Source organism: Leptodactylus fuscus, chromosome 7 (assembly GCF_031893055.1).
Source record: "Leptodactylus fuscus isolate aLepFus1 chromosome 7, aLepFus1.hap2, whole genome shotgun sequence".
Classification (NCBI taxonomy): Eukaryota; Metazoa; Chordata; class Amphibia; order Anura; family Leptodactylidae; genus Leptodactylus; species Leptodactylus fuscus.
In genome coordinates, this window is record NC_134271.1 from 37,251,642 (window position 1) to 37,274,464 (window position 22,823).

At 41.6% G+C, this 22,823-nt stretch overlaps 1 protein-coding gene across 2 annotated transcripts in view; it reads left to right on the forward strand.

Annotated features, from left to right (window-relative positions):
• RIPOR1 (RHO family interacting cell polarization regulator 1) overlaps positions 1-22,823 on the forward strand; it is a 120,754-nt gene that overhangs the window by 79,866 nt on the left and 18,065 nt on the right. For both annotated transcript variants that reach the window (XM_075281773.1, XM_075281774.1), the window contains 6 exons: positions 593-1,471; positions 7,712-7,854; positions 8,682-8,853; positions 15,543-15,678; positions 17,345-17,506; positions 21,745-21,903. In XM_075281773.1, the coding sequence (XP_075137874.1) occupies positions 593-1,471; positions 7,712-7,854; positions 8,682-8,853; positions 15,543-15,678; positions 17,345-17,506; positions 21,745-21,903 (1,651 nt within the window). The remainder of the gene's footprint in view (positions 1-592; positions 1,472-7,711; positions 7,855-8,681; positions 8,854-15,542; positions 15,679-17,344; positions 17,507-21,744; positions 21,904-22,823) is intronic.

The following is a 22,823-nucleotide window of genomic DNA, read 5'->3' on the forward strand; positions in this document are numbered from 1 at the left end:
CTGTGTGCAGGGACCACTATGGGGCATAATACTGTGTGCAGGGGCCACTATGGGGCATAATAGTATGTGCAGGAATGTGTGTGTGTGTGTTGGGGGGGGGGTTGTCGGTTGGTTTATCTGGGTCCCTGGCGGGAGGGGCATTATTCCAGAGTTCCCCCTAAGATTTTTTTCCCAATGTAAGCACTATTCATGAGTGTTATGAAAACACCATAGAGCAGTGCTGCTCATCTGTTTCTGTAAGCCTCACCTTTGGGGATGGGACTTGCTGGCAGTGATTTGCCAAAACGGGAATAACCCTTAAAATTAAGAGAGAGAGTCAAGCACATGCATGGAAACATCTCAAATAAATCACTAGTTCACAAGCTAGAGAGGGGATTTTGGAGATGGGTTAGGGTCCCAGGGGTCAGACCCATATACAGTTGACTTTTTTTTGGCTGTGTCAAACATGGAAATAACCTCTTAACTTATCATATAACATGTTTCCTGTATGACAGAAGGCAACTAATTGTAATAGGAATGAAAATATTAGACAAAATTACCTGAGGTTCTCTGAAATTTGTCAGTGACTAAATGTTAATCTTTTTACTTTTAGAATATGTTACGGCGTCAGGATGATTTGGAAAATGGAGCTGCTTGGTCAGTTTCTTCAGAATCCTCTGATGATTCCTCTAGCCCACAGTTGTCTACCAGTATCCGACACGCTCCCAAGAATATTGTACAGCCTGAACTTCAAGCATCTGCTCCAGATATAGAAATCTGCTTTACACAAAGGGATGAGAGCGTGTTAACAGAAACAGATACTTCAGTCAATGTGGTGGAAAAGGATGACAAAATTGATGAAAGAGAAGTATCGACAAAAGAATCTGTGACCAATGGCCATGTAGTGTACTCAAGGACATTAAGCCATATTAGTGAAGTTAGTTTTGATGCTTCCGGTTCAGACTTCCATATATCGGATGAAGCTCCGATAGCACTATCATTAGAAACAAGTGTCTCAGAAACTGTTGATGTTCTACCTAGTGAAAAAGCTGACAATTTGCAAATCAATGTGCAAACAGCCTGTCCTCAGGAAGAAGAAAATACAATACTATGCATAAATCCAGAGGCAGATCTACAGCAGAACATGGTTGATTCCGATCAGTCATTAGATGCACAAACTCAAGTTCAAGTGGTTGTGCCTTGTGTGGAGGAACGTGAGCTGGTGTTGGGTGACCTTGTTGAGACAAAACAGAAACTACCTATAGTTCATTGTTCTCCCATAAATGTTTCATGTTCGGACACTGCTCATAAACAGACAGAGATCCCCATCGTGGAAGTAGTAGACTCTGACTCCACTAAAAACAAGATTGTTGACTCTGGTTTGGGTGAAGCTATCAGTTCCTTGAGTTCATCACTGGATGACTACCGAGGTCAGTTTCCCGAACTACAGGCACTTGAAAATAAAATCAAACATTTGGAAGAGATTGTCATGGTAAGTTTATATCTATATTGCAAGCCTTGATAGAATGCACAGGTGGCTACGCATATATTGTCCTTTCTGTTCCTGTCTAATGGAGTTGCAGAAACGAAGTTTAAACCCTATATCCGTCCCACAAAAAATAAAAAAAAAGTCATGGCTGTGTGTTCCTGCACTTAATCCTCTTAAAATAATGGAAGAAAACTGTGGCAACCAGGCAAGACCACTATAGTGTTAAAGCAGCTCTGGCCTGTGTTCAGAAAAACAGCTTTTTTTGTTGCAGATTTTGTTGCGGTTTTTTGAGCCAAAGCAAAGAATGTCTACAAAAGGAATGGCAACTGTGTAGGAAGTTCTTATAATTCTATCTGCTGCTCAATCCACTTCTGGCTTTGGCTCCAAAAACCGCAGCAAAATCTGCAACAAAAAAAGCTGTGTTTCCGCAACGTAGGACCTTAGGCCTGCAGCCCCACGTGGCATAAACCCCACAGCAAAATCCACAGTGTTTTACAGTCTCTGCATATTCTAGTGATCCTCATCTATACATTGCAGAAAAATGCATGCCGTTTTTGGAAATCACGATATGTCAATTATATCTACGGAAATGCTGGCATTTTCCATATAGGTATAATTGAAGCAGAAAGTCTGCAGTGGGAAAATCTGTGTACTTTCTTTGAAAAGTGGTGCAGGAAAAAACTGCAATGCATTTCCGTCGCGTTTTTTCCCGTAGTGCATTTTTGCGTGGGGACTAAGCCTTACCCTATCTAAATAATCTATTAGACATACAGGTGTTATAAAGGGAAGATATACCTGTTTTACTAAACAAAGCAAACTAAGCTCCTAGGGATCATGACTTTAATGGGAAACTCACACACTGAAAATGCTGTGCTGCAGCTATGAGTGTCTATTATACAGCAGGAGGAACTGTGCAGAGATTGTGATAGGGCACAAATAAAAATCATGGACAACCCCTTTAAAGGGATCCTATCATACAAATAAATTTTTTTTCACAGTAACACGTCGGAATAGCCTTAATAAAAGGCGATTCTTCTCCTACCTTTCGTTGTCTTCTCCGTGCCGCCATTCTGTAGGAATCCCGGTTCTTGTCGGTATGCAAATTAGTTCTCTCGCAGCACTGGGGGCGGGCCCCAGCGCTCAAACAGCACTGGGGGTGTCCCCAATGCTGCCAGAGAACTCTCTCCAGCACTGCCTCCATCTTCGTCAGAAACGTCCTCTTCTTCCGGCGCAGGTTTCAGACTTCTAGGCCTCAGGCAGAGCAGACTGCGCATGCCCACAGGCCACAAGAAAATGGCCACTAACAATACTGTGTAAGCGGCCATTTGCCAGAACTAATTTGCATACTGACAAGAACTGGGATTCCTAAGGAACGGTGGCGCGGAGAAGTCAACGAAAGGTAGGAGTAGAATAGCCTTTCTTAAGGCTATTCCGACGTGTTACTGAGAAATAAATTTATTTGTATGATAAAATCCCTTTAATAACAGTATGTTCATTACATAACATCATGGCATAAATTGAGTTCAAGGTAGTTTAGAGTGGGTAGCACTTTTTGTGGAAGCTGTATTTGGTAAAAAAAATTCTGTGTGTTATATGTACACAAGACTTCTTTCTGTTTCAGAGATTTCTGTTACTGAAATCTGTAACATAAATCTGAACTAACTCCTGTAGAGACTGTGAGCGTAGATTGTGTCATAAATAGAGATGAGCGAACACTAAAATGTTCGAGGTTCGAAATTCGATTCGAACAGCCGCTCACTGTTCGAGTGTTCGAATGGGTTTCGAACCCCATTATAGTCTATGGGGAACATAAACTCGTTAAGGGGGAAACCCAAATTCGTGTCTGGAGGGTCACCAAGTCCACTATGACACCCCAGGAAATGATACCAACACCCTGGAATGACACTGGGACAGCAGGGGAAGCATGTCTGGGGGCATAAAAGTCACTTTATTTCATGGAAATCCCTGTCAGTTTGCGATTTTCGCAAGCTAACTTTTCCCCATAGAAATGCATTGGCCAGTGCTGATTGGCCAGAGTACGGAACTCGACCAATCAGCGCTGGCTCTGCTGGAGGAGGCGGAGTCTAAGATCGCTCCACACCAGTCTCCATTCAGGTCCGACCTTAGACTCCGCCTCCTCCGGCAGAGCCAGCGCTGATTGGCCGAAGGCTGGCCAATGCATTCCTATGCGAATGCAGAGACTTAGCAGTGCTGAGTCAGTTTTGCTCAACTACACATCTGATGCACACTCGGCACTGCTACATCAGATGTAGCAATCTGATGTAGCAGAGCCGAGGGTGCACTAGAACCCCTGTGCAAACTCAGTTCACGCTAATAGAATGCATTGGCCAGCGCTGATTGGCCAATGCATTCTATTAGCCCGATGAAGTAGAGCTGAATGTGTGTGTTAAGCACACACATTCATCACTGCTTCATCACGCCAATACAATGCATTAGCCAGTGCTGATTGGCCAGAGTACGGAATTCGGCCAATCAGCGCTGGCTCTGCTGGAGGAGGCGGAGTCTAAGGTCGGACCTGAATGGAGACTGGTGTGGAGCGATCTTAGACTCCGCCTCCTCCAGCAGAGCCAGCGCTGATTGGCCGAATTCCGTACTCTGGCCAATCAGCGCTGGCCAATGCATTCTATTAGCCCGATGAAGTAGAGCTGAATGTGTGTGCTAAGCACACACATTCAGCACTGCTTCATCACGCCAATACAATGCATTAGCCAGTGCTGATTGGCCAGAGTACGGAATTCGGCCAATCAGCGCTGGCTCTGCTGGAGGAGGCGGAGTCTAAGGTCGGACCTGAATGGAGACTGGTGTGGAGCGATCTTAGACTCCGCCTCCTCCAGCAGAGCCAGCGCTGATTGGCCGAATTCCGTACTCTGGCCAATCAGCGCTGGCCAATGCATTCTATTAGCCCGATGAAGTAGAGCTGAATGTGTGTGCTAAGCACACACATTCAGCACTGCTTCATCACGCCAATACAATGCATTAGCCAGTGCTGATTGGCCAGAGTACGGAATTCGGCCAATCAGCGCTGGCTCTGCTGGAGGAGGCGGAGTCTAAGGTCGGACCTGAATGGAGACTGGTGTGGAGCGATCTTAGACTCCGCCTCCTCCAGCAGAGCCAGCGCTGATTGGCCGAATTCCGTACTCTGGCCAATCAGCGCTGGCCAATGCATTCTATTAGCCCGATGAAGTAGAGCTGAATGTGTGTGCTTAGCACACACATTCAGCTCTACTTCATCGGGCTAATAGAATGCATTGGCCAATCAGCGCTGGCCAATGCATTCTATTAGCTTGATGAAGCAGAGTGTGCACAAGGGTTCAAGCGCACCCTCGGCTCTGATGTAGCAGAGCCGAGGGTGCACAAGGGTTCAAGTGCACCCTCGGCTCTCCTACATCAGAGCCGAGGGTGCGCTTGAACCCTTGTGCAGCCTCAGCTCTGCTACATCAGAGCCGAGGGTGCGCTTGAACCCTTGTGCACACTCTGCTTCATCAAGCTAATAGAATGCATTGGCCAGCACTGATTGGCCAGAGTACGGAATTCGGCCAATCAGCGCTGGCCAATGCATCCCTATGGGAAAAAGTTTATCTCACAAAAATCACAATTACACACCCGATAGAGCCCCAAAAAGTTATTTTTAATAACATTCCCCCCTAAATAAAGGTTATCCCTAGCTATCCCTGCCTGTACAGCTATCCCTGTCTCATAGTCACAAAGTTCACATTCTCATATGACCCGGATTTGAAATCCACTATTCGTCTAAAATGGAGGTCACCTGATTTCGGCAGCCAATGACTTTTTCCAATTTTTTTCAATGCCCCCAGTGTCGTAGTTCCTGTCCCACCTCCCCTGCGCTGTTATTGGTGCAAAAAAGGCGCCAGGGAAGGTGGGAGGGGAATCGAATTTTGGCGCACTTTACCACGCGGTGTTCGATTCGATTCGAACATGGCGAACACCCTGATATCCGATCGAACATGTGTTGGATAGAACACTGTTCGCTCATCTCTAGTCATAAATAAAGGACAAAATACTGCGGCATGCACTATGTCCAGGGAGTTAGCTTACCTCATCAGGCGGACTTATGTGATTGGAACCAGCGTCCACCTCCTCCTCCTCCCCCCTGATCTGTGCTATGGGGACTGGCTTTAACAAAGTTCCCTATATCTCTCCTCAGCGAGTTCAGGGGAGAAAGGATGGGGCATAGCAACCTGGGGATTGGTGGGCGGGTTCTGATCACATCATGTCGGATCCATGCTGGAACCCTCGGGTCCATCACCATGAGTCTGCTGGATCAGGTGAGCTAATTTTAACTCCCTGGACGGCCTCATTAATAATAATGTGTTAATTTAATAATGAGGAAAAGAATTATTTTAATGTGGACAAGTAGGGTTAGTACTTTGTGTGGGCACTGCATTTGCAGAAACTCTACACTCACCGGCCACTTTATTAGGTACACCAGGCTAGTAACGGGTTGGACCCCCTTTTGCCTTCAGAACTGCCTCAATTCTTCGTGGCATAGATTCAACAAGGTGCTGGAAGCATTCCTCAGAGATTTTGGTCCATATTGACATGATGGCATCACACAGTTGCCGCAGATTTGTCGGCTGCACATCCATAATGCGAATCTCCCGTTCCACTACATCCCAAAGATACTCTATTGGATTGAGATCTGGTGACTGTGGAGGCCATTGGAGTACAGTGAACTCATTGTCATGTTCAAGAAACCAGTCTGAGATGATTCCAGCTTTATGACATGGCATTGCATTATCCTGCTGAAAGTAGCCATCAGATGTTGGGTACATTGTGGTCATAAAGGGATGGACATGGTCAGCAACAATACTCAGGTAGGCTTTGGCGTTGCAACGATGCTCAATTGGTACCAAGGGGCCCAAAGAGTGCCAAGAAAATATTCCCCACACCATGACACCACCACCACCAGCCTGAACCGTTGATACAAGGCAGGATGGATCCATGCTTTCATGTTGTTGACGCCAAATTCTGACCCTACCATCCGAATGTCGCAGCAGAAATCGAGACTCATCAGACCAGGCAACGTTTTTCCAATCTTCAATTGTCCAATTTCGATGAGCTTGTGCAAATTGTAGCCTCAGTTTCCTGTTCTTAGCTGAAAGGAGTGGCACCCGGTGTGGTCTTCTGCTGCTGTAGCCCATCTGCCTCAAAGTTCGACGTACTGTGCATTCAGAGATGCTCTTCTGGCTATCTTGGTTGTAACGTGTGGCTATTTGAGTCACTGTTGCCTTTCTATCAGCTCGAACCAGTCTGGCCATTCTCCTCTGACCTCTGGCATCAACAACGCATTTCCGCCCACAGAACTGCCGCTCACTGGATGTTTTTTCTTTTTCGGACCATTCTCTGTAAACCCTAGAGATGGTTGTGCGTGAAAATCCCAGTAGATCAGCAGTTTCTGAAATACTCAGACCAGCCCTTCTGGCGCCAACAACCATGCCACGTTCAAAGGCACTCAAATCACCTTTCTTCCCCATACTGATGCTCGGTTTGAACTGCAGGAGATTGTCTTGACCATGTCTACATGCCTAATTGCACTGAGTTGCCGCCATGTGATTGGCTGATTAGAAATTAAGTGTTAACGAGCAGTTGGACAGGTGTACCTAATAAAGTGGCCGGTGAGTGTATGTGACTATAACAAGTGTGTGTGTAAGGGAGCTTTAACACTTCTGCTTATGACCGTCAGTAGTGTCAGTTTCTTTTATCCAATACAAAATTTTAGCAACGGACATTAGCCGAACCGTCACAAATCTGTTAAAATTTCCATTCATTTCAATGGGATTTTATTTTGTGACTGTTCATCACATGTCCATTTTTTTTCACAGAAAAAAAAATCCTACATGCAGGACTTTTTTGTCCATAAAAAAAACAGACGTCAAGGGTCTTTTATTTTTTAACATTAAAGTCCAAAGCAAAAAATATGGACAGTATAAAAATTGACAACAACTGATGCTAATGTGTCCGTTTTTTTAACTGATCCATTAAATTTTAGTGTACATTATTGTCTGTTATGATAGGTGTCTGTTGTTTTTTTTTTTGTTTGTTTTTTTTAAAAGGACACTATGATAACAGATATCCATCGGTAGTGTGAACCCACCCTAACTGATCACTCGTGTTGTGCAGTTGTCATACAGTTGTGCTTTTCTTTCTGGCATCAGACTAATTAGTCACAGACTTGTGTATCTTTTTTTTTAATGATGACAGCAGAAACAAGGAGTATTCCGAAGCAGGGCATCCAGCATAAGCCTAACGGTAGAAAATGCCCTAGAGAGTTTCGACTTCTTAAATACCACTTCTGACATGGAAGATTCAGAATGCTCGGAGGAAGAAGGTGTTCCAAATGAAAGGCAAGACTATAGTATTTTACTAAAGAAATATACATTTTTCATCTAAATGTACCGTATATACTCGAGTATAAGCCGAATTTTTCAGCACAGTTTTTGTACTGAAAAAGCCCCCCTCGGCTTATACTCGAGTCAGCAAAAGAAAAAAAGAAAGAAATATTTTTTTTTCGGTCGGGGGGGTCTATGACCAGCTGCAATATCAATGATCAATGTATAGAGTCTCTCATAAAATAGTGGGGAAAAAAAAGAAGCTTTAAAAAAAAGTTGTAGAATACATACAAAAGTAGAAAATGACTGTGAACCACATACACATTAGGTATCCCTGTGTCTGAAAGTGCCCGTTCTACTGAATATAGTGGAGCACTGCAGATCCCCTATATTCAGCCAGACTGAATTCCAAGTGGGGGGGTAAAAAACAGTCCTCAAGCTCAGGGAAGGGGCAGACAGACAACCAAAACACCCTTGCCCCTTTCCCTTTCCTAGCATCTACTGCACCCAAAAACTCCGACCATTTTAATTTTTGAAATTTTCCAGTAGCTACTGCATTTCCCCCCCTAGACTTATATTCAAGTCAATAAGTTTTCCCAGTTTTTTGTGGTAAAATTAGGGGCCTCGGCTTATATTCGGGTCGGCTTATACTCGAGTATATACGGTAGTTAAGATGTCATTGTGATATTCTTCAGGGGTGTTTAGTTAGTCACTTATGAATATCAAGTGTTTAAAAATTCCACATTGATTTCTTCACATGCTTCAAATACTTCTACCAAATATTTGCAAAAGAGGATTAATAACCACACATTGCTGGTTTTTTCTTTCTTTTTTTTTTAAAGGACTGAAAGTAGTGAAGATTTACCTGTAGCGGCACTAGAGCAGAAAAGGACGATAGAGGATGTTGTAATATGTGGTTCCTCTGAAGTCCTTTCAAATCCTCTGACCACTGGTAGTGAACAGCTGGATAGGGCCTTGGTCATACATCTGCGCAACTGCAATAGGCTGCTGTTGGTAAGTGGTTTAATGTCACTGAAGTTTTTTATTGACAACTGCTGCTATAGCCTGATAGAAAATGCTGCAAAAGTTAATACAGTTTTTCTTTTCATTTATGAAATTGAAATATGAACACTTTTGTAAAACAAGTCTCAAAACAAGATAAAAACCACTGATGCCCATAGAGTATAAACATCCGGAAGGTGACCAAGGAAACAGTATGGGAAGGCTGAATGAGGGAGGGGGAGGGGGTTACAGCTCTGAGAGCAGCATAATGATGAACTATGGGACTTGCAGTAAAAACCTAGCACAGAAATGAGCAGATGTAAACAAAGGCACAGCATTCTAGAAGCTTCCAGAGAAACCAGAATATACTCACATCACTGGTAAAGGTATTTGGGGGCAATTATTTAACCTAGCATTAGCAGACTGTTTTAAAAAATTGTGTGTTCAGAAAATCCCTTTAATGGAGACACTGAGGGGACAGGATATAACCAAACCACAGAAGACATCAGTATAAATGTAGAAGCCCAAAGAGAAACAAGAAGATGAGTAGTCGTCGTCTGTCACAGTAGCTGGGGTGGTCCCTACTAAACCCTCCACATTCCTTAATGCTGGTGCAGTGATGAGGAGGCCTGCAGCATAGATGGTTAGTTATTTAGGGCACACCCTGAGCTGAGGTCTCCTGGATAATGGTAGATGGAGTGCACTTATAGCTGTAATGTGGGATTAAAGGACTCGGGAGATGGTTGTTACAGACACTTTATTTATCCTTTGGATAGGGGTTCAACTGATGGGTGCCTCAGTGATCAGGAGAATGAGGGAATCAAAATCTGCCTGCAGTCTCTCTGTGAAGTTACACAGCTCTTGCAGAATCAGTGATGCGACACTTATTCCCTATTCACAGCATAGGCAATAAATGGTCAACCTCTTTAAAGCTTTTGTGGGTGGAGTGGTGCAGGAGGCAAAGAGATGGTTCTCCAATGGTCAATAAATCTTGTTACATGTAATAATAATACATTTTATATAGCGCCAACATATTCCGCAGCGCTGTACAAGTTGTAGGGTTCAAATACAGACAGAAAGATACATTACAAAGAAAGTCATTTCACACAATGGGACTGAGGGCCCTGCTCGCAAGAGCTTACAATCTATGAGGTAGAGGGGGTGACACAAGAGGTAGCAGGGGTGGCATTGCTTATACAGAGGTCAGACACTTTTGTAATAGAGGTTACTGTCATTACATAAACATAAGACTTTATGAGCCATCAACAGTCGTGTCCTTTAACATGTGAATGGAGCTTGGACCTATAAAGTTAGCATGAGATGACATCATATCATGTGGGGAAATGTGGGAGCGGGGACAGAGGAGGTTAAGGATTTACGTTAGAAATTGTGATAGGCTTGTCTGAAAAGATGTGTCTTTAGTTTGCGTTTGAAACTGTAGAAATTTGGAGTAATTCTGATTGTCCGGGGTAGGGCATTCCAGAGAAGTGGTGCAGCTCGGAAAAGTCTTGTATACGAGCGTGGGAGGTTCTGATAATAGAGGATGTAAGTGTTAGGTCATTGAGTGAACAGAGAACACGGGTTGGGCGGTAGACAGAGATGAGGGAGGAAATGTATGGAGGTGCGGCATTATGGAGAGCCTTGTGGATGAGGGTGATAACTTTATATTGTATTCTATAATGAATAGGCAGCCAATGTAACGACTGGCACAGACCAGAGGCATCGCTGTAGCATCTAGACTGATAGATGAGCCTGGCTGCTGCATTCAGATCTGTTTCTACTTTGCCTTCAATAGTCTTCAAAAACCTGGTTACCAGGTATAGGTTGAAGGTTAAGTTTACACTGCTTGGCATTCAAATATAATGTTCTGACCTGTCGTAGAATCAGAACAATGGACCAAATTCTGACAGTATGGCTGACTCCATCCATGTCCGCTCGCTGTAATGTTATAAACAAGATGGAAGAAACCTTCTGTCTTTTTTTATTGTTTGAACAGAAATAAGTAGTCCAACTTTATTTTCCATATAAATTGTGACTAGATACATTATGGACCAAACATGACGACCACTTGCAAAACTTGGCTGTACATGGTGGTCAGTCTGGCTTTTCTGGAAACTCAAACTTGACTGTAATGAGGGCTCTTGCACTGCGTCTTGGGATCTCTTTTTCCTTATACAGGTACAGAGCATTAGGTTATCCTATTAAGTTTGTGAGTTTGTGGGTTTGTGTGTTTGGATTTTTGTGTGTTTTGGATGTTTGTTCCGCAAAACCCACTCGACGGATTTGGCTGAAAGTTTCCACAAACATAGTTAATACACCCGATTGCGCAATAGGCTACTTTTCGTCACAATAGCGCACATACGTTTGTGCCAGGACCCCCACAAAACCCAAACTCACACCACCATCTCTGCAATCTCACACACTTTGGACCATAGCAAGCCACAAAATTCATATTGCCCTCTACAGCCTAGCCCCTAACCCCACACAATCACATATACATATACTTTACCACTTTGCCCCTCACCTTAACGATACTCCAGGAGGCTCTCTTTAACGCTCCGGAGCAGCTATGTTTGCCGACCCCCACCGCTCTGACAATCCGCGACACCACCCACCCATGTCAATACCCCTAGGAGGTCTAATAAATGCAAAAAAAAAAGTTTACAAAAAAGTAAAAAAATATAAAAAATAAAAAGGATTAAAATTCAAATCACCCCCCTTTCCCTAGAACACATATAAAAGTAGTTAAACACTGTGAAACACATACATGTTAGGTATCCCCGCGTCCAAAATCGCCCGCTCTACAAAGCTATACAAATATTTTTCCTGTTCAGTAAACGCCGTAGCGGGAAAAATGGTCAAAAGTGCCAAACCGCCGTTTTTTCACTGTTTTGATTCTGATAAAAATTTGACTAAAAAGTCATCAAAGCAATAACATTTCCCGAAAATGGTAGAACTACAAAGTACACCCGGTCCCGCAAAAAAAGACGCCCTATACATCCCCGTACACGCACGTATAAAAAAAAGTTACGGTTGTCGGAATATGGCGACTTTTCAAAAAAACATTTTTTAACACAGTTTTGGATTTTTTTAAGGGGTCAAAATGTAAATAAAACCATATAAATTTGGTATCCCCGGCATCGTAAATCGTAACGAAACACAGAATACAGGGGACATGTCATTTTGGTTGCACAGTGAACGCCGTAAAACCAAAGCCCGTAAGAAAGTCGCAGAAATGCATTTTTTCTTCAAATCCACCCCATTCTGAATTTTTTCCCTGCTTCCCAGTACATTATATAGAATAAATAATGGTGGCATCATGAAGAAAAATTTGTCCCAGGAAAATTAAGACCTCATATGACTCTGGGAGCGGAGAAATTAAAAAGTTATGGGGTTTAGAAGGAGGGAAAGGGTTAACTTCAAATACTTCTGTCCCAAAGTCACTATGTAAAGTTTCTCACAACACCGTATTGCAGCTCAAATACAAATTACATTCAACACGAAAGTCTCACGTATTCTCTGAATTACAGCAAAAACAAGATACAAACTTACATTTCATATCCCATACCTTATACACACTACGAAAACCTTACCCGCACCTGTATATACCCACTGCTACAATCACCGCAGACGACGTCGCAGGTACCAGCTAGTTAACTATAAGAAGCTTCAAAGCTTCTTCCATAACACAAGCTGAATGTCTCCTGTGCAGGTATGGTGCTCATCACCATAGTGGTAAGTGATCCTTCGAGTCTTGTTAAACTTCCATTAACTTCCTTTCTGTGTGCAGCTTTATCACTTCCCCCAGGCATATACAACTGTCACCACTATGTTACAGATCACATTACAGTGATAAACAGCTTACCTTTGTTATGTACATCACTTTGTAGATTTGGAAACAAACCACTTTGAAGTCTTATGCAAATGAGGCAGTTGGTGCTCTGGGGGTGGGCCTTCAGCTTCTTCTAAAAAACCACATGTGCAGGAGGATATGAAAGGTCCTCTTTAAACAGTTCTACCTCTATATGCCTGCTGGTAGCGAGCTGGCACCTCTGGATGTATGAGCTTTGGATTTTAATCCTTGTTTTTCTGCTTTGTTTGCTGTATTTAACACTTGGCTGGATTCATACTCAGTTGGTTCAAGTAATCTGTTCACAAAATGGACAAGCTGGATATGGGAAACTGTCTTTTTTTTGTAGGGGGATATACAGGGAATAAAATCTTCTTGTAGTGTATTCACAATGGTTCCACTTACTAATTTACATTTGCACACTTTGCCTATGATGTTATAGCACTGCATGAAGGCCTAAAGTCTTCGAGATTGCTGTAACCATGGTCCACTGCACCTACAACCATGAGGAATAGAGTGGTATCAGTCTTGTGATCCAGAGAGGCTACCGACTTTCTGCCCCCAGGCGGTGGTATAAAAGCCTTAAAATGTGTGTGATTGGGACCTACTCACTGCAAAGAATGCACCAAAATAATTTTTTAATCCCCAGATAATCCCGTTACACCACATAATCCACTTTGTACTCTCATTCACAATACTCTCCCCAGTGCTGCATAGCCCTATATCTCTTCCTTTTGTGTCTATTACCTTACTCATATTGTATTTAGCTTTTATAAACTGAACCTTTGTCTCCAGTGTCTAAAACTTTCCTAAGGCTGCACCAGTTCTCTTGAATTCAGTACATCAGACAATGAATGCAACATTCCCTGAAATCGCATCTTTTTATGTAGGCCATAACTTTACATAAATTGATTCAATGATTCATGAAAAACAGAAATCAACATGCATTTCTCTCTCCTACTCCCCCCTGTTTTTTAAGGTGTATTTATTCAGCAAACATATTGGATTCCATCAGCAGTGTCCGTGGCTATTGTCCTTACAAGATTTTAGCAATGGACACTAGCTGGTCCATCTGAAATTTCCATTAATTTCAATGGGATTTTATCTTGTGTCTGTTTGTGTCCGTTTGTACCCATGTCCGTTTTTTCTTACATGCAGGACTTTTCTGTCCGTTTGAAAAAAATGGACAGCAAGTATCCATTATTTTTTTTAACATTGAAGTCTATGGACAACAGACTTCTAACGGACAGTAATTGATAGCCATCAGTTACAGTTCATTAGTGTCTATTATGATAGGTGTCCGTTTTTTGATTTGTTTTCAAAAGGAAACCTTCTGATTGGAATCCAACATACAAAGTAACAGTTAATAGAGATTGTTTATACATTTGTTAATGCTGAGGTTTCTCTTTATACATTTTGGCTCTCGGGGCTTATTGTTTGTTACCGTCTGTCAATTTGAAACTGCAAAACTAAATTAAAATAATAAGCGTAACCAATATCTTAGTTTCTGTGAGGAGGTAAAAGCAGATTCAAAATCCAAATCTACCCTTGACACTGTACTATACAAGGGCCTTGTATTGCAACTGTATATACAAGGATTAGGGGACAATGTATGCACATGGATAAAAAACTGGTTAAAAAAAGAAGAAAAAACTTTTTCTTCTGTTTCTGCCCCCATTTTGTCAGGGATATTATGTGAGGTTTATCTGTAATCTTACTTTGAAATGCATAAAAAAAAAAGATTAACTATGAAAAGGAACAACTGCACTTGCGTTATATGGACAGCCTAAAAATACAAACTAAAACAGAAATATCAGGCAACAGTGGAATCACAATTTCCTTGAGGTGAATTGCACAAGATTTTTTTTTATGCTCCTATACCTATTCCATGCACCTAGTAAATTTGGTGCATGGAAATGCACCTCAGAAAAAGATGCAGGCAGCTAATAAATTCCTCTTAAAGTAGTGGAAATGGCAGAATGGAGCCAGAAGCACAGCTTTGCTCTCAGCAACAATGTGAAACACTCAGCATACATGTATGCAAAGGCATGAGAAATGGTACTGTGCAATAGTCATATCTTGTATAGGGAGCAGTTACTAAGAATGATACTCAGCATACAGGACAAGTAGTAGTACTGTGCAGTGTCTGAATACACAGGGTAAGAGAAGAGGTACAGTACAATGTCTCTACCTTCAGGGAAGTAGAAGGGGTACTATGCCGTGACTATATAATGTGACCAGTGGCTTTACATTAAGCTAAATAGAAGTATATTGAAAGACCCAATGAAATCAATAGGAGGGAGAAAAAAATATTTTTTTTTTTGTTTTTTACACAGTTTTTGCAAAAACAGCATCCAAAATCGCTAGTGTCTTTATTTTCTTTTTTTTTTTTTTTTTTTAAATTCAGTATCCAGGTTTTTTCAGTGCGCTGGAGAAAGAAAAAAAAATGTTAAGAAACTGCTGTAAGACATGAATCATATAGAAAAAACTGCAGCATAAAACATTTCCTAATTCTATAAGCAGATTTTTTTTCCAGCCTGTAAAACGCTGAGTGTGAATATACTGAGTTTCTCTCATATAACTGTATATAAACGCACAACACAAACACATTTATTCTCAAGCACACACATCCATACATTAACACACACTTCTTATTTTACAGTCCAAAGTCGTCATACTTTTACACTAGGAAGTTTTTTTTTTCCACTGTGATGACTAAGCAAATACAGTACCAGTTTTCAGAAAATAGCATCATGTTACGGCTTGTTGTCGACAGAGGTTGTTTTATCATGTTCTAACTTAAACTGTCATTTGACCAGGATTAACTGATACTTGTTATTGTTCCCTGTAGCATTTGGGCACATTTGGACCCCTTCGTTGTCGTGAGTTATATGCACTTGATAAATTAATGAAAGAAGCTCAAATTTTGGAAATGATCTGTACCTTAACTGAGGAAAAGTCAGGACGAGTGCATTCTGCAGGAGAAGGTGATCTGTTTTTATTTTAAGCTTTTTTCAGTTGTTTTCTCCTCTTCTTCATGCAACTGTCTGATGGCCAGCAAGTATCTTGTTTGTCTCATGTACATAATGCTTCCTTTGGTCAGACAGTGGAATATCCCACCTGAATGCAGCAGAATATATCCATATATCCAGCGTCGGATTGAACAGTTGTTTTGCCAAATTTTATCAATACAGGTTCTAGTTACGCTTTAAAGAAGGCCGGGCAATTAGAATATAACACAATTTTATTTAAAATATAATATGACAAATCAATAATGGTAAAATGATAGTATATCAGTGATATAATACATTGATTACAAGAAATAGTGTGATATTGCGTACACTTCTGTAAAATGCTAGATATAAAGATTAATATACAAAAATTAGGCTACAAAGATTAAGATACAAAATCATCACCAAAAACTTACATTATCATCTGCTCGGAAAAGAAAATCATCAACAGTGGAAGCAACTGGCGAAGGCAGAGAACCCTTGGGAAACAACACCATGAGATGCGTCCTCTACACACGGGTACAAAGCTTCTGACTTCATCAGCCCTCCTCATCTTCTTATACAGATTAAACAGAATGGCTGAATCAACCTACTGTTGCATAAGCTTGAACTGCGCAGGTGCTCTTTGTCTGCTTCATCCTGTACCATGGAGTGGCCAGTTCCAAAGCCCTAGATAAGGTAGCCAAAACCTCCAGAAAGCAAAAATAGGCTCATGAGTTCACACAGCAATGAGAAATTCTGCCTAAGGCACAAAATGGAGTCTATAATACAAAATGGAGTCTAGAATATACTTCAAATAGCCATCAATTTTACTAGCACTACAACAGTATATTTGTTTTTGAAAAGTGGATTTAAAGAGAACCTTTCACGTCCTTGGGCACATGCGGTTCTGTGGCCCTGCTGAAGAACAATTGGTGTCGTTACCGTAGCTCTTCAGTGTCAGAAGGGCGTTTCTGAGAGTCAGTCAGGAACGCCCTTCCTCACAGTAGCGTCTATTGCGCTGTACTGTGAGAGGGGGCATTCCTTATCGCCCAGCCATGACGCTGAGCGGTGAGGAAAGCCCCCCCCCCAATCTTTGTCTATGGACGAGTACGGTCAGGAGTAGGAGAGGCGTTCCTCACCACTCAGCGTCATTGCTAGGCAGTAAGGAACGCCCCCTGTCAGAGTACAGCGCAGGAAAAATTAGCAGAAATAAGTTAGGTTAACTTTTATTTGATTTCCTACTCTGTCATAATGAAACATTTATTAAATCAGGCCGAAGTTAAAATTCTTTATCGTTCTCTGCTGTTTGGAATTACTCTGTACCAGTGATGCTAGGTCCAAACTAGCATTGGCCTATCTATCAGAGGACCAGAACAACGAACAGTTGGACTGCTGTAATATTGGTTATATATGGAATCCGGTGGAGCCTATTGACTATAATGGGATATGGAGGGTGTCTGTTGTTTTAAAGCTGAACCCGTTCTTTTTTACGGACATTGTGATGGAGACTCTGGCACAGATATGACTATGCCTAAATAATTACCGTAGGTAGACCAAGGGCCGTGTATCTTTTGGGAATTGAATTACTTATTGTGTATCACAACAGTAATTTTTCTTTCTTTCTTTTCTTTTTTTCTTCTTTTTTTTTTTTTTTTTCCAGTTTTAAAATTTTCAGCACCTAAAGAAGGTATTGTTGAATTTTGGAATGAATGTGTACAACCAACAGATGTATTTGTATGTCAAGTGGAGACAATGCTGCAGTCCCTTAATATGCGATATGCTGAACAAATCAACTTTCAGCAACAAGGGCTTTCTGATGCTGGTACGTAAGACAAAGCATCATATAACATGGTTTGTTTTTGCATCAAATTTTTAGGTGTAATCAGATTTTATTAAGGCTTTTGCAATTAAAGAAAACAAACATCCAATATAACAAAACAACAGGGAGGGGAAAACACGTCTCAGGAACAAAACAATGCGACCGCACAGGGTCAAGGGACAAGGTACAGAACTGGGGAAAAACCCCAACAGAGAAATCAAGGGCCGAAAAATAAAAAAGGCATCAAACCAGGAGGCAAGAAGGGGGGAGGACAGGACAGGGGAATGTACAGGACACAGAAGGGGGGTGGGACGAACAGAGGGTGTATCAGAGGGAGAGGGAGGAAAATCAACCAGAGAGCACAACCCGGAGCAGGGCAAACAACAAAGGAGAAAGGGAAATCAGGCAAAAAGGGAGGTGAAATCTGAGGACTCCTGGAACTTGCATCGAATTTTTAAAAGATAAAGGTAACCTGTTTACTCATTATTATTATCGTAAACATTTTTATAACAACTTTGCTTTAAAAACCTCCAGTTACAAACAGTATTTCATAAATGATTAGCACATTTGGATTAAAGAACATTTGTAAAGTATCTTATTATAGAGATCTTTTTCCTTTCCACTTATTAAGATGCTTTCCTCCTCTTCAACTATACTATATACGTCCAGGCAGTCCATTCTGGACTCTGCAGTGATGTACACATGCGTCAGAGGCGTAGCTAACTCAGGCCTGCGATTTACAAGACACAGAGAACTGCACACGGATGTCTTCTTCTCAGCAAAGGCGTCGCAATGACTTAATCGTGTCTCCTGTGCTTGACATAGATGTCCTGAGGAGGTGGCGGCTCAATTCAACAGGATCGCAGGTAGGTGAGTATAAGTTTTTCTTACGAAGTAAAGTGGCGCTGATTCTGCCACAATAACTCGCGACAGAATCAGTGCTGATAAAGACTCCCATTGATTTCAATGTGTTCCACGCAGAAGACGTAATCCATTGAACTCAATAGGAGTCTTTTTATCAGCGCTGATTCTGCCGCGAGTTACTGTGACAGAATCAGTGCCACTTTACTCCGTGTGAATGACCCCTAAGGGGGCAATTCATTTAATTAAGGTGGCACTTAAAGCTAAGGTCCCACGTAGCTGCGTAACTGCAATGGTAAAACATTGCGTTTTTTCCTGCAACACTTTACATAGGAGGTCTTCAGAGTTTTCCTCTTTGGATTTCCTGCTTCCGTTATAACTATAAGGAAACCGCCTGCGTTTCCATAGATATATTTGATATGCTGTGATTTACAAAACCCCAACAGTTTTGGAAATCGCAACGTGTCTGCTGCACGTATGTTTCTACAATGTGTGGATGGGATTCGCTACAGTACCATTTCTTTTCACCACATGGGGCCCTGGCCTTAAAGGGAGTCTATCATTAGAAAAATCACCTTTTGAACTAATGGTGCATTGGAATAGCCTTTAAAAAGACTGCAGCAAAATGGCGTTGGAGCATGCACAGTCGGCATATAGCTCAGCGTTTGATGCCTATGCAAGGCAGAGATCAGGAGAAAATGTGAGGCGTGAACAAAATTAACTAAGGGGCGGTGAGAGATTATGATGCAAGGGTGCTCGGAACACAGGGGGAACGCCACCTATGTTCTATGGGTATAACTTGCATATCGCAATAAATGGATTTTTACAGAAATGGTGGGGAGAAGAAGAGAATGGAAGAAGTAGAAAAACCTTTTAAAGGCTATTCCATCGTACCATTACTGCTCTGTATTAATTTAAATTGTCTGCAGAGCCCTCTTTAGAGCTGATTTATACCACTATACGGTCGCTGTAGTGATAATATCTGTATACCTATGTTGGGGGCCCACTTGGACATGTTCGATCCCCTTGGCTGAACCCTTAGCTACGCCTCTGCCATGCGTACTTGCAGTGTTAAGCAGCTGCATGAAATTGTGCAGCTGCAGAACTGGGGAGTCGGCTGTAGCTAAAGCCAAAGCTCCTACAGAGAAAGCAGGGATGGTTTATCACTGTCTCTGCCTTTTCAATTGCTCTGTATACAGTGCACAATGAACACTGTATACACAGCTACGGGACCTGGCGGTCAAGAAAAAATACTGTTAACATACCCCCCAAATTTCTCTCATGACCATATGGGGGCAAATTGTAATAAATAAAAAGACTCATGTAAAAAAACAAAAAAAGACCACACCCACATCACAGGTTCTAGACAATAGTTTGTGCCCGAGGACGTGAAAGGTCCTCTTTAAGTACACAGTGGTATTTCTGCATCCATATAGTCCCAAACTGTTATATTATATTATGATATTTACCCACATGGTGAAAACTGTAAAACAAACACACTGCCAAAAGGATTATCCAGCCATGCAAAAACAACAAGCAATCAAAAAGTTGAATTCCTGCAAAAATGATTCATAAATGTCAACCCATCCTGCGAAAAAAAAAAAAAAAAAAAAGCTCTCTGTGTTAACAGAAAAATAAAGCTATGCCATTCAGAATATGACATACAACTATCGGGCACTCTCTCCTGATAGTACTCGTCCATAGATGAGTTCTGGGGGAGGGGCGTTCCTCATCGCTCAGCGTCATCGCTAGCGGTAAGCAATGCCCCCTCTCACAGTACAGCGCAATAGACGCTACTGTGAGGAAGGGCATCCCTGACTGACTGTCAGAGCTTCGGTATCAGCATCGATAGCTCTTCACTGGGCGCACAGATCGTGAATTCAGCGCACTGTCTGCTTACTAACAGTATATAAAACCGCATGTGCCCCAGGAGGTAAAGGTCCTCTTTAAATCAATCTTTACCTCTCTCTATCTCTCTGTGTATATATTTCATTTATTTTTTTTGAAAAAGCATTTCTAAAAGGGTTTTGCATTTTTTGAGTGAAGTAGAGAGCATATAGAACTAGGCAGTGGACTGGCATGTGGTTCAGGCAGGGTATCACTTGTTAGCTCTCATTTTTTTCCATTGTGAGCAGTTTTGAATATATTTTATTTTATCAGAAAAACCCCTTTTAACCACTTCCAGCTTTGCACTGCACTATTACATTGTGCTGAGTGTGTAGTTAATGCATGCTGCTATAATAGTACAGTGTTAGGGCCCCTTCACACGGAGTATACGCTGGCTGATTCTGAATGTGTAAACGTTCCGAATCAGCGGTGTTTAAAGCAGATCCCATTGCTTTCTATGGGAGCCGGCATATGTGCGCTCCCCATAGAAATGAATGGGCTGCTTTTTTCCATTCATTTGTATGGGGAGCACACGTATGCCGGCTCCCATAGAAAGCAATGGGATCTGTTTTAAACGCCGCTGATTCGGAACGTTTACACGTTCAGAATCAGCCAGCATATACTCTGTGTGAAGGGGCCCTTATAATGGCACAGGAGCTGTGTCTGAGGCATTACTTCGAGCACTCTGCCGTGTTACACAGCCGAGACTAGAGTCTTTCGACTCCAGCAGATTAACCCCCTGGATGCTGTGATTAATAGCATCAGGATCGCCTCCACCAATCCTTGGAGGGGATGCTATAGCAACCAGGAGGCCAAAGTATGGCCTCCTGACTGCCTTTCCCTGTTACACATAGTCAACCTATGTGCGATATACTGCAATACTATAGAGATAGATAGATAGATAGATAGATAGATAGATAGATAGATAGATAGATAGATAGATATTTGGATACACAAATAAATGAATAATAAGTTAAAAAAAAAAACACCTTTAGATTTAAAAAAAAAATAGTTAGGAAAAATAAACAAACCTGTTAGGTATCCGCATGTGTGTATAAACTCCAATTACCCCAAAATAGCATTCTTTAACCTGTATGGTGAATGCTGTAGAAAATAGACACTACAAAGTGCAAAATAACAAATTGTGGCCACCTTGCTTTCCAGAAAAATACTATCATTACAAGAATGAATGAAAACATGACAAAAATTGCAGATAATTAACGTACAAACTACCCTGCGTCCTTAAAGGGTTAAATAATTATGGACAATAATGTAGTCTACAGCTATGTCGTTTATATTACATTACTTTGGCACACACAAAGTGATTTGGTAAAATAATTGTAATGTAATAATGTAAATGTAATTGTAATAATAATTGTAATTTACTGCATGTAGCCTTTAAGATCTTCATACGACTCTCATGGCACATTAATATGTTCAACTTTATTCTTTCACTATGTGTAATATGTCATAATTTCTCTTCTGTTTTTTAGTCTTTGTAAAACTTGTCGAGGATATTTTGGATCAGAAGTTGCCCAGAAGATCGAGGATGACTTACAGTGAACAGATAACAATTTTTCAGTATTGGAGATACTTTGAATCTACCACAGGCACTAATCTGGATGCCATCATTCTTGATTTGTCCAAAGAAGGTAAAATATTTTTTGATCCTTTTTTTTTTACATTTTGCACAGGATGTACACCAACGAGGATTCCAATTAGACAACTATTAGTTCTCTATAATCTAAACAGCAGTTCACAGTCCTGAAGTTCATTGCTGATGAATCCTCATTGGTGTATATTCTGTGCAAAATGTAAAAACAAATATTTTGCAATCCTAAATGACTTGATTATTTCACAGTCATGTGACCAATCACCTACAGAGGCAGAGCTTGTACAATAGCTCTGTGTATGGAAGCAGGCCAGTGCTCAAGGAAGGAACATGGGGGTAGGAGTGAGGGGGAAGGGAGGTAGCAAAAAGGATATCTGAATGTAGTAGAGCTGAGTGTGCAGGGGGAATACATTGATGCAGCAGAGCTGAATAAGTGGGGGAGAATTGGAAGTAGTAGATCGTGTGTGTGTGTGTGTGTAGGAAATATGGAGGTTGTAGAGCTGTGTGTATGTAACAGGCATTTGAAAAGGAAGAATAAGCAAAACAGAGGCAAGTACAGTGTTTCTCCAAAAATAAGACTGGGTCTTATAAATATTTTTTTTTTTTCTCTGAAAAAGGGCTAGGACTTATTTTTGTGGTCAGTCTTACTTTTCAGGCACCAAATCCTTTTTGATATGCTCCGGACGAATCTTGTAAAATGGTTAGCGTTAGTAACCCTGAACTTACATTCTCAATTGATGGTGCATTGTCATTGGGTCTGAAACAAAATGACTGGCACTCTCATTCTCTCTAAACACTTTGTATGGCAGTGGCACCGTACCCTCTCCTTTACACTGGAAGTGCTGTAGTGGAGTGGCTGTGTGTGTGTGTGGGAGCGATCAGGGATGGCACATGACGTCTGCTCTCGTAGGTAGCAAAGCCCACAGCATAGTAGCGGTGGTAGGTGGAACCCATGAGGCG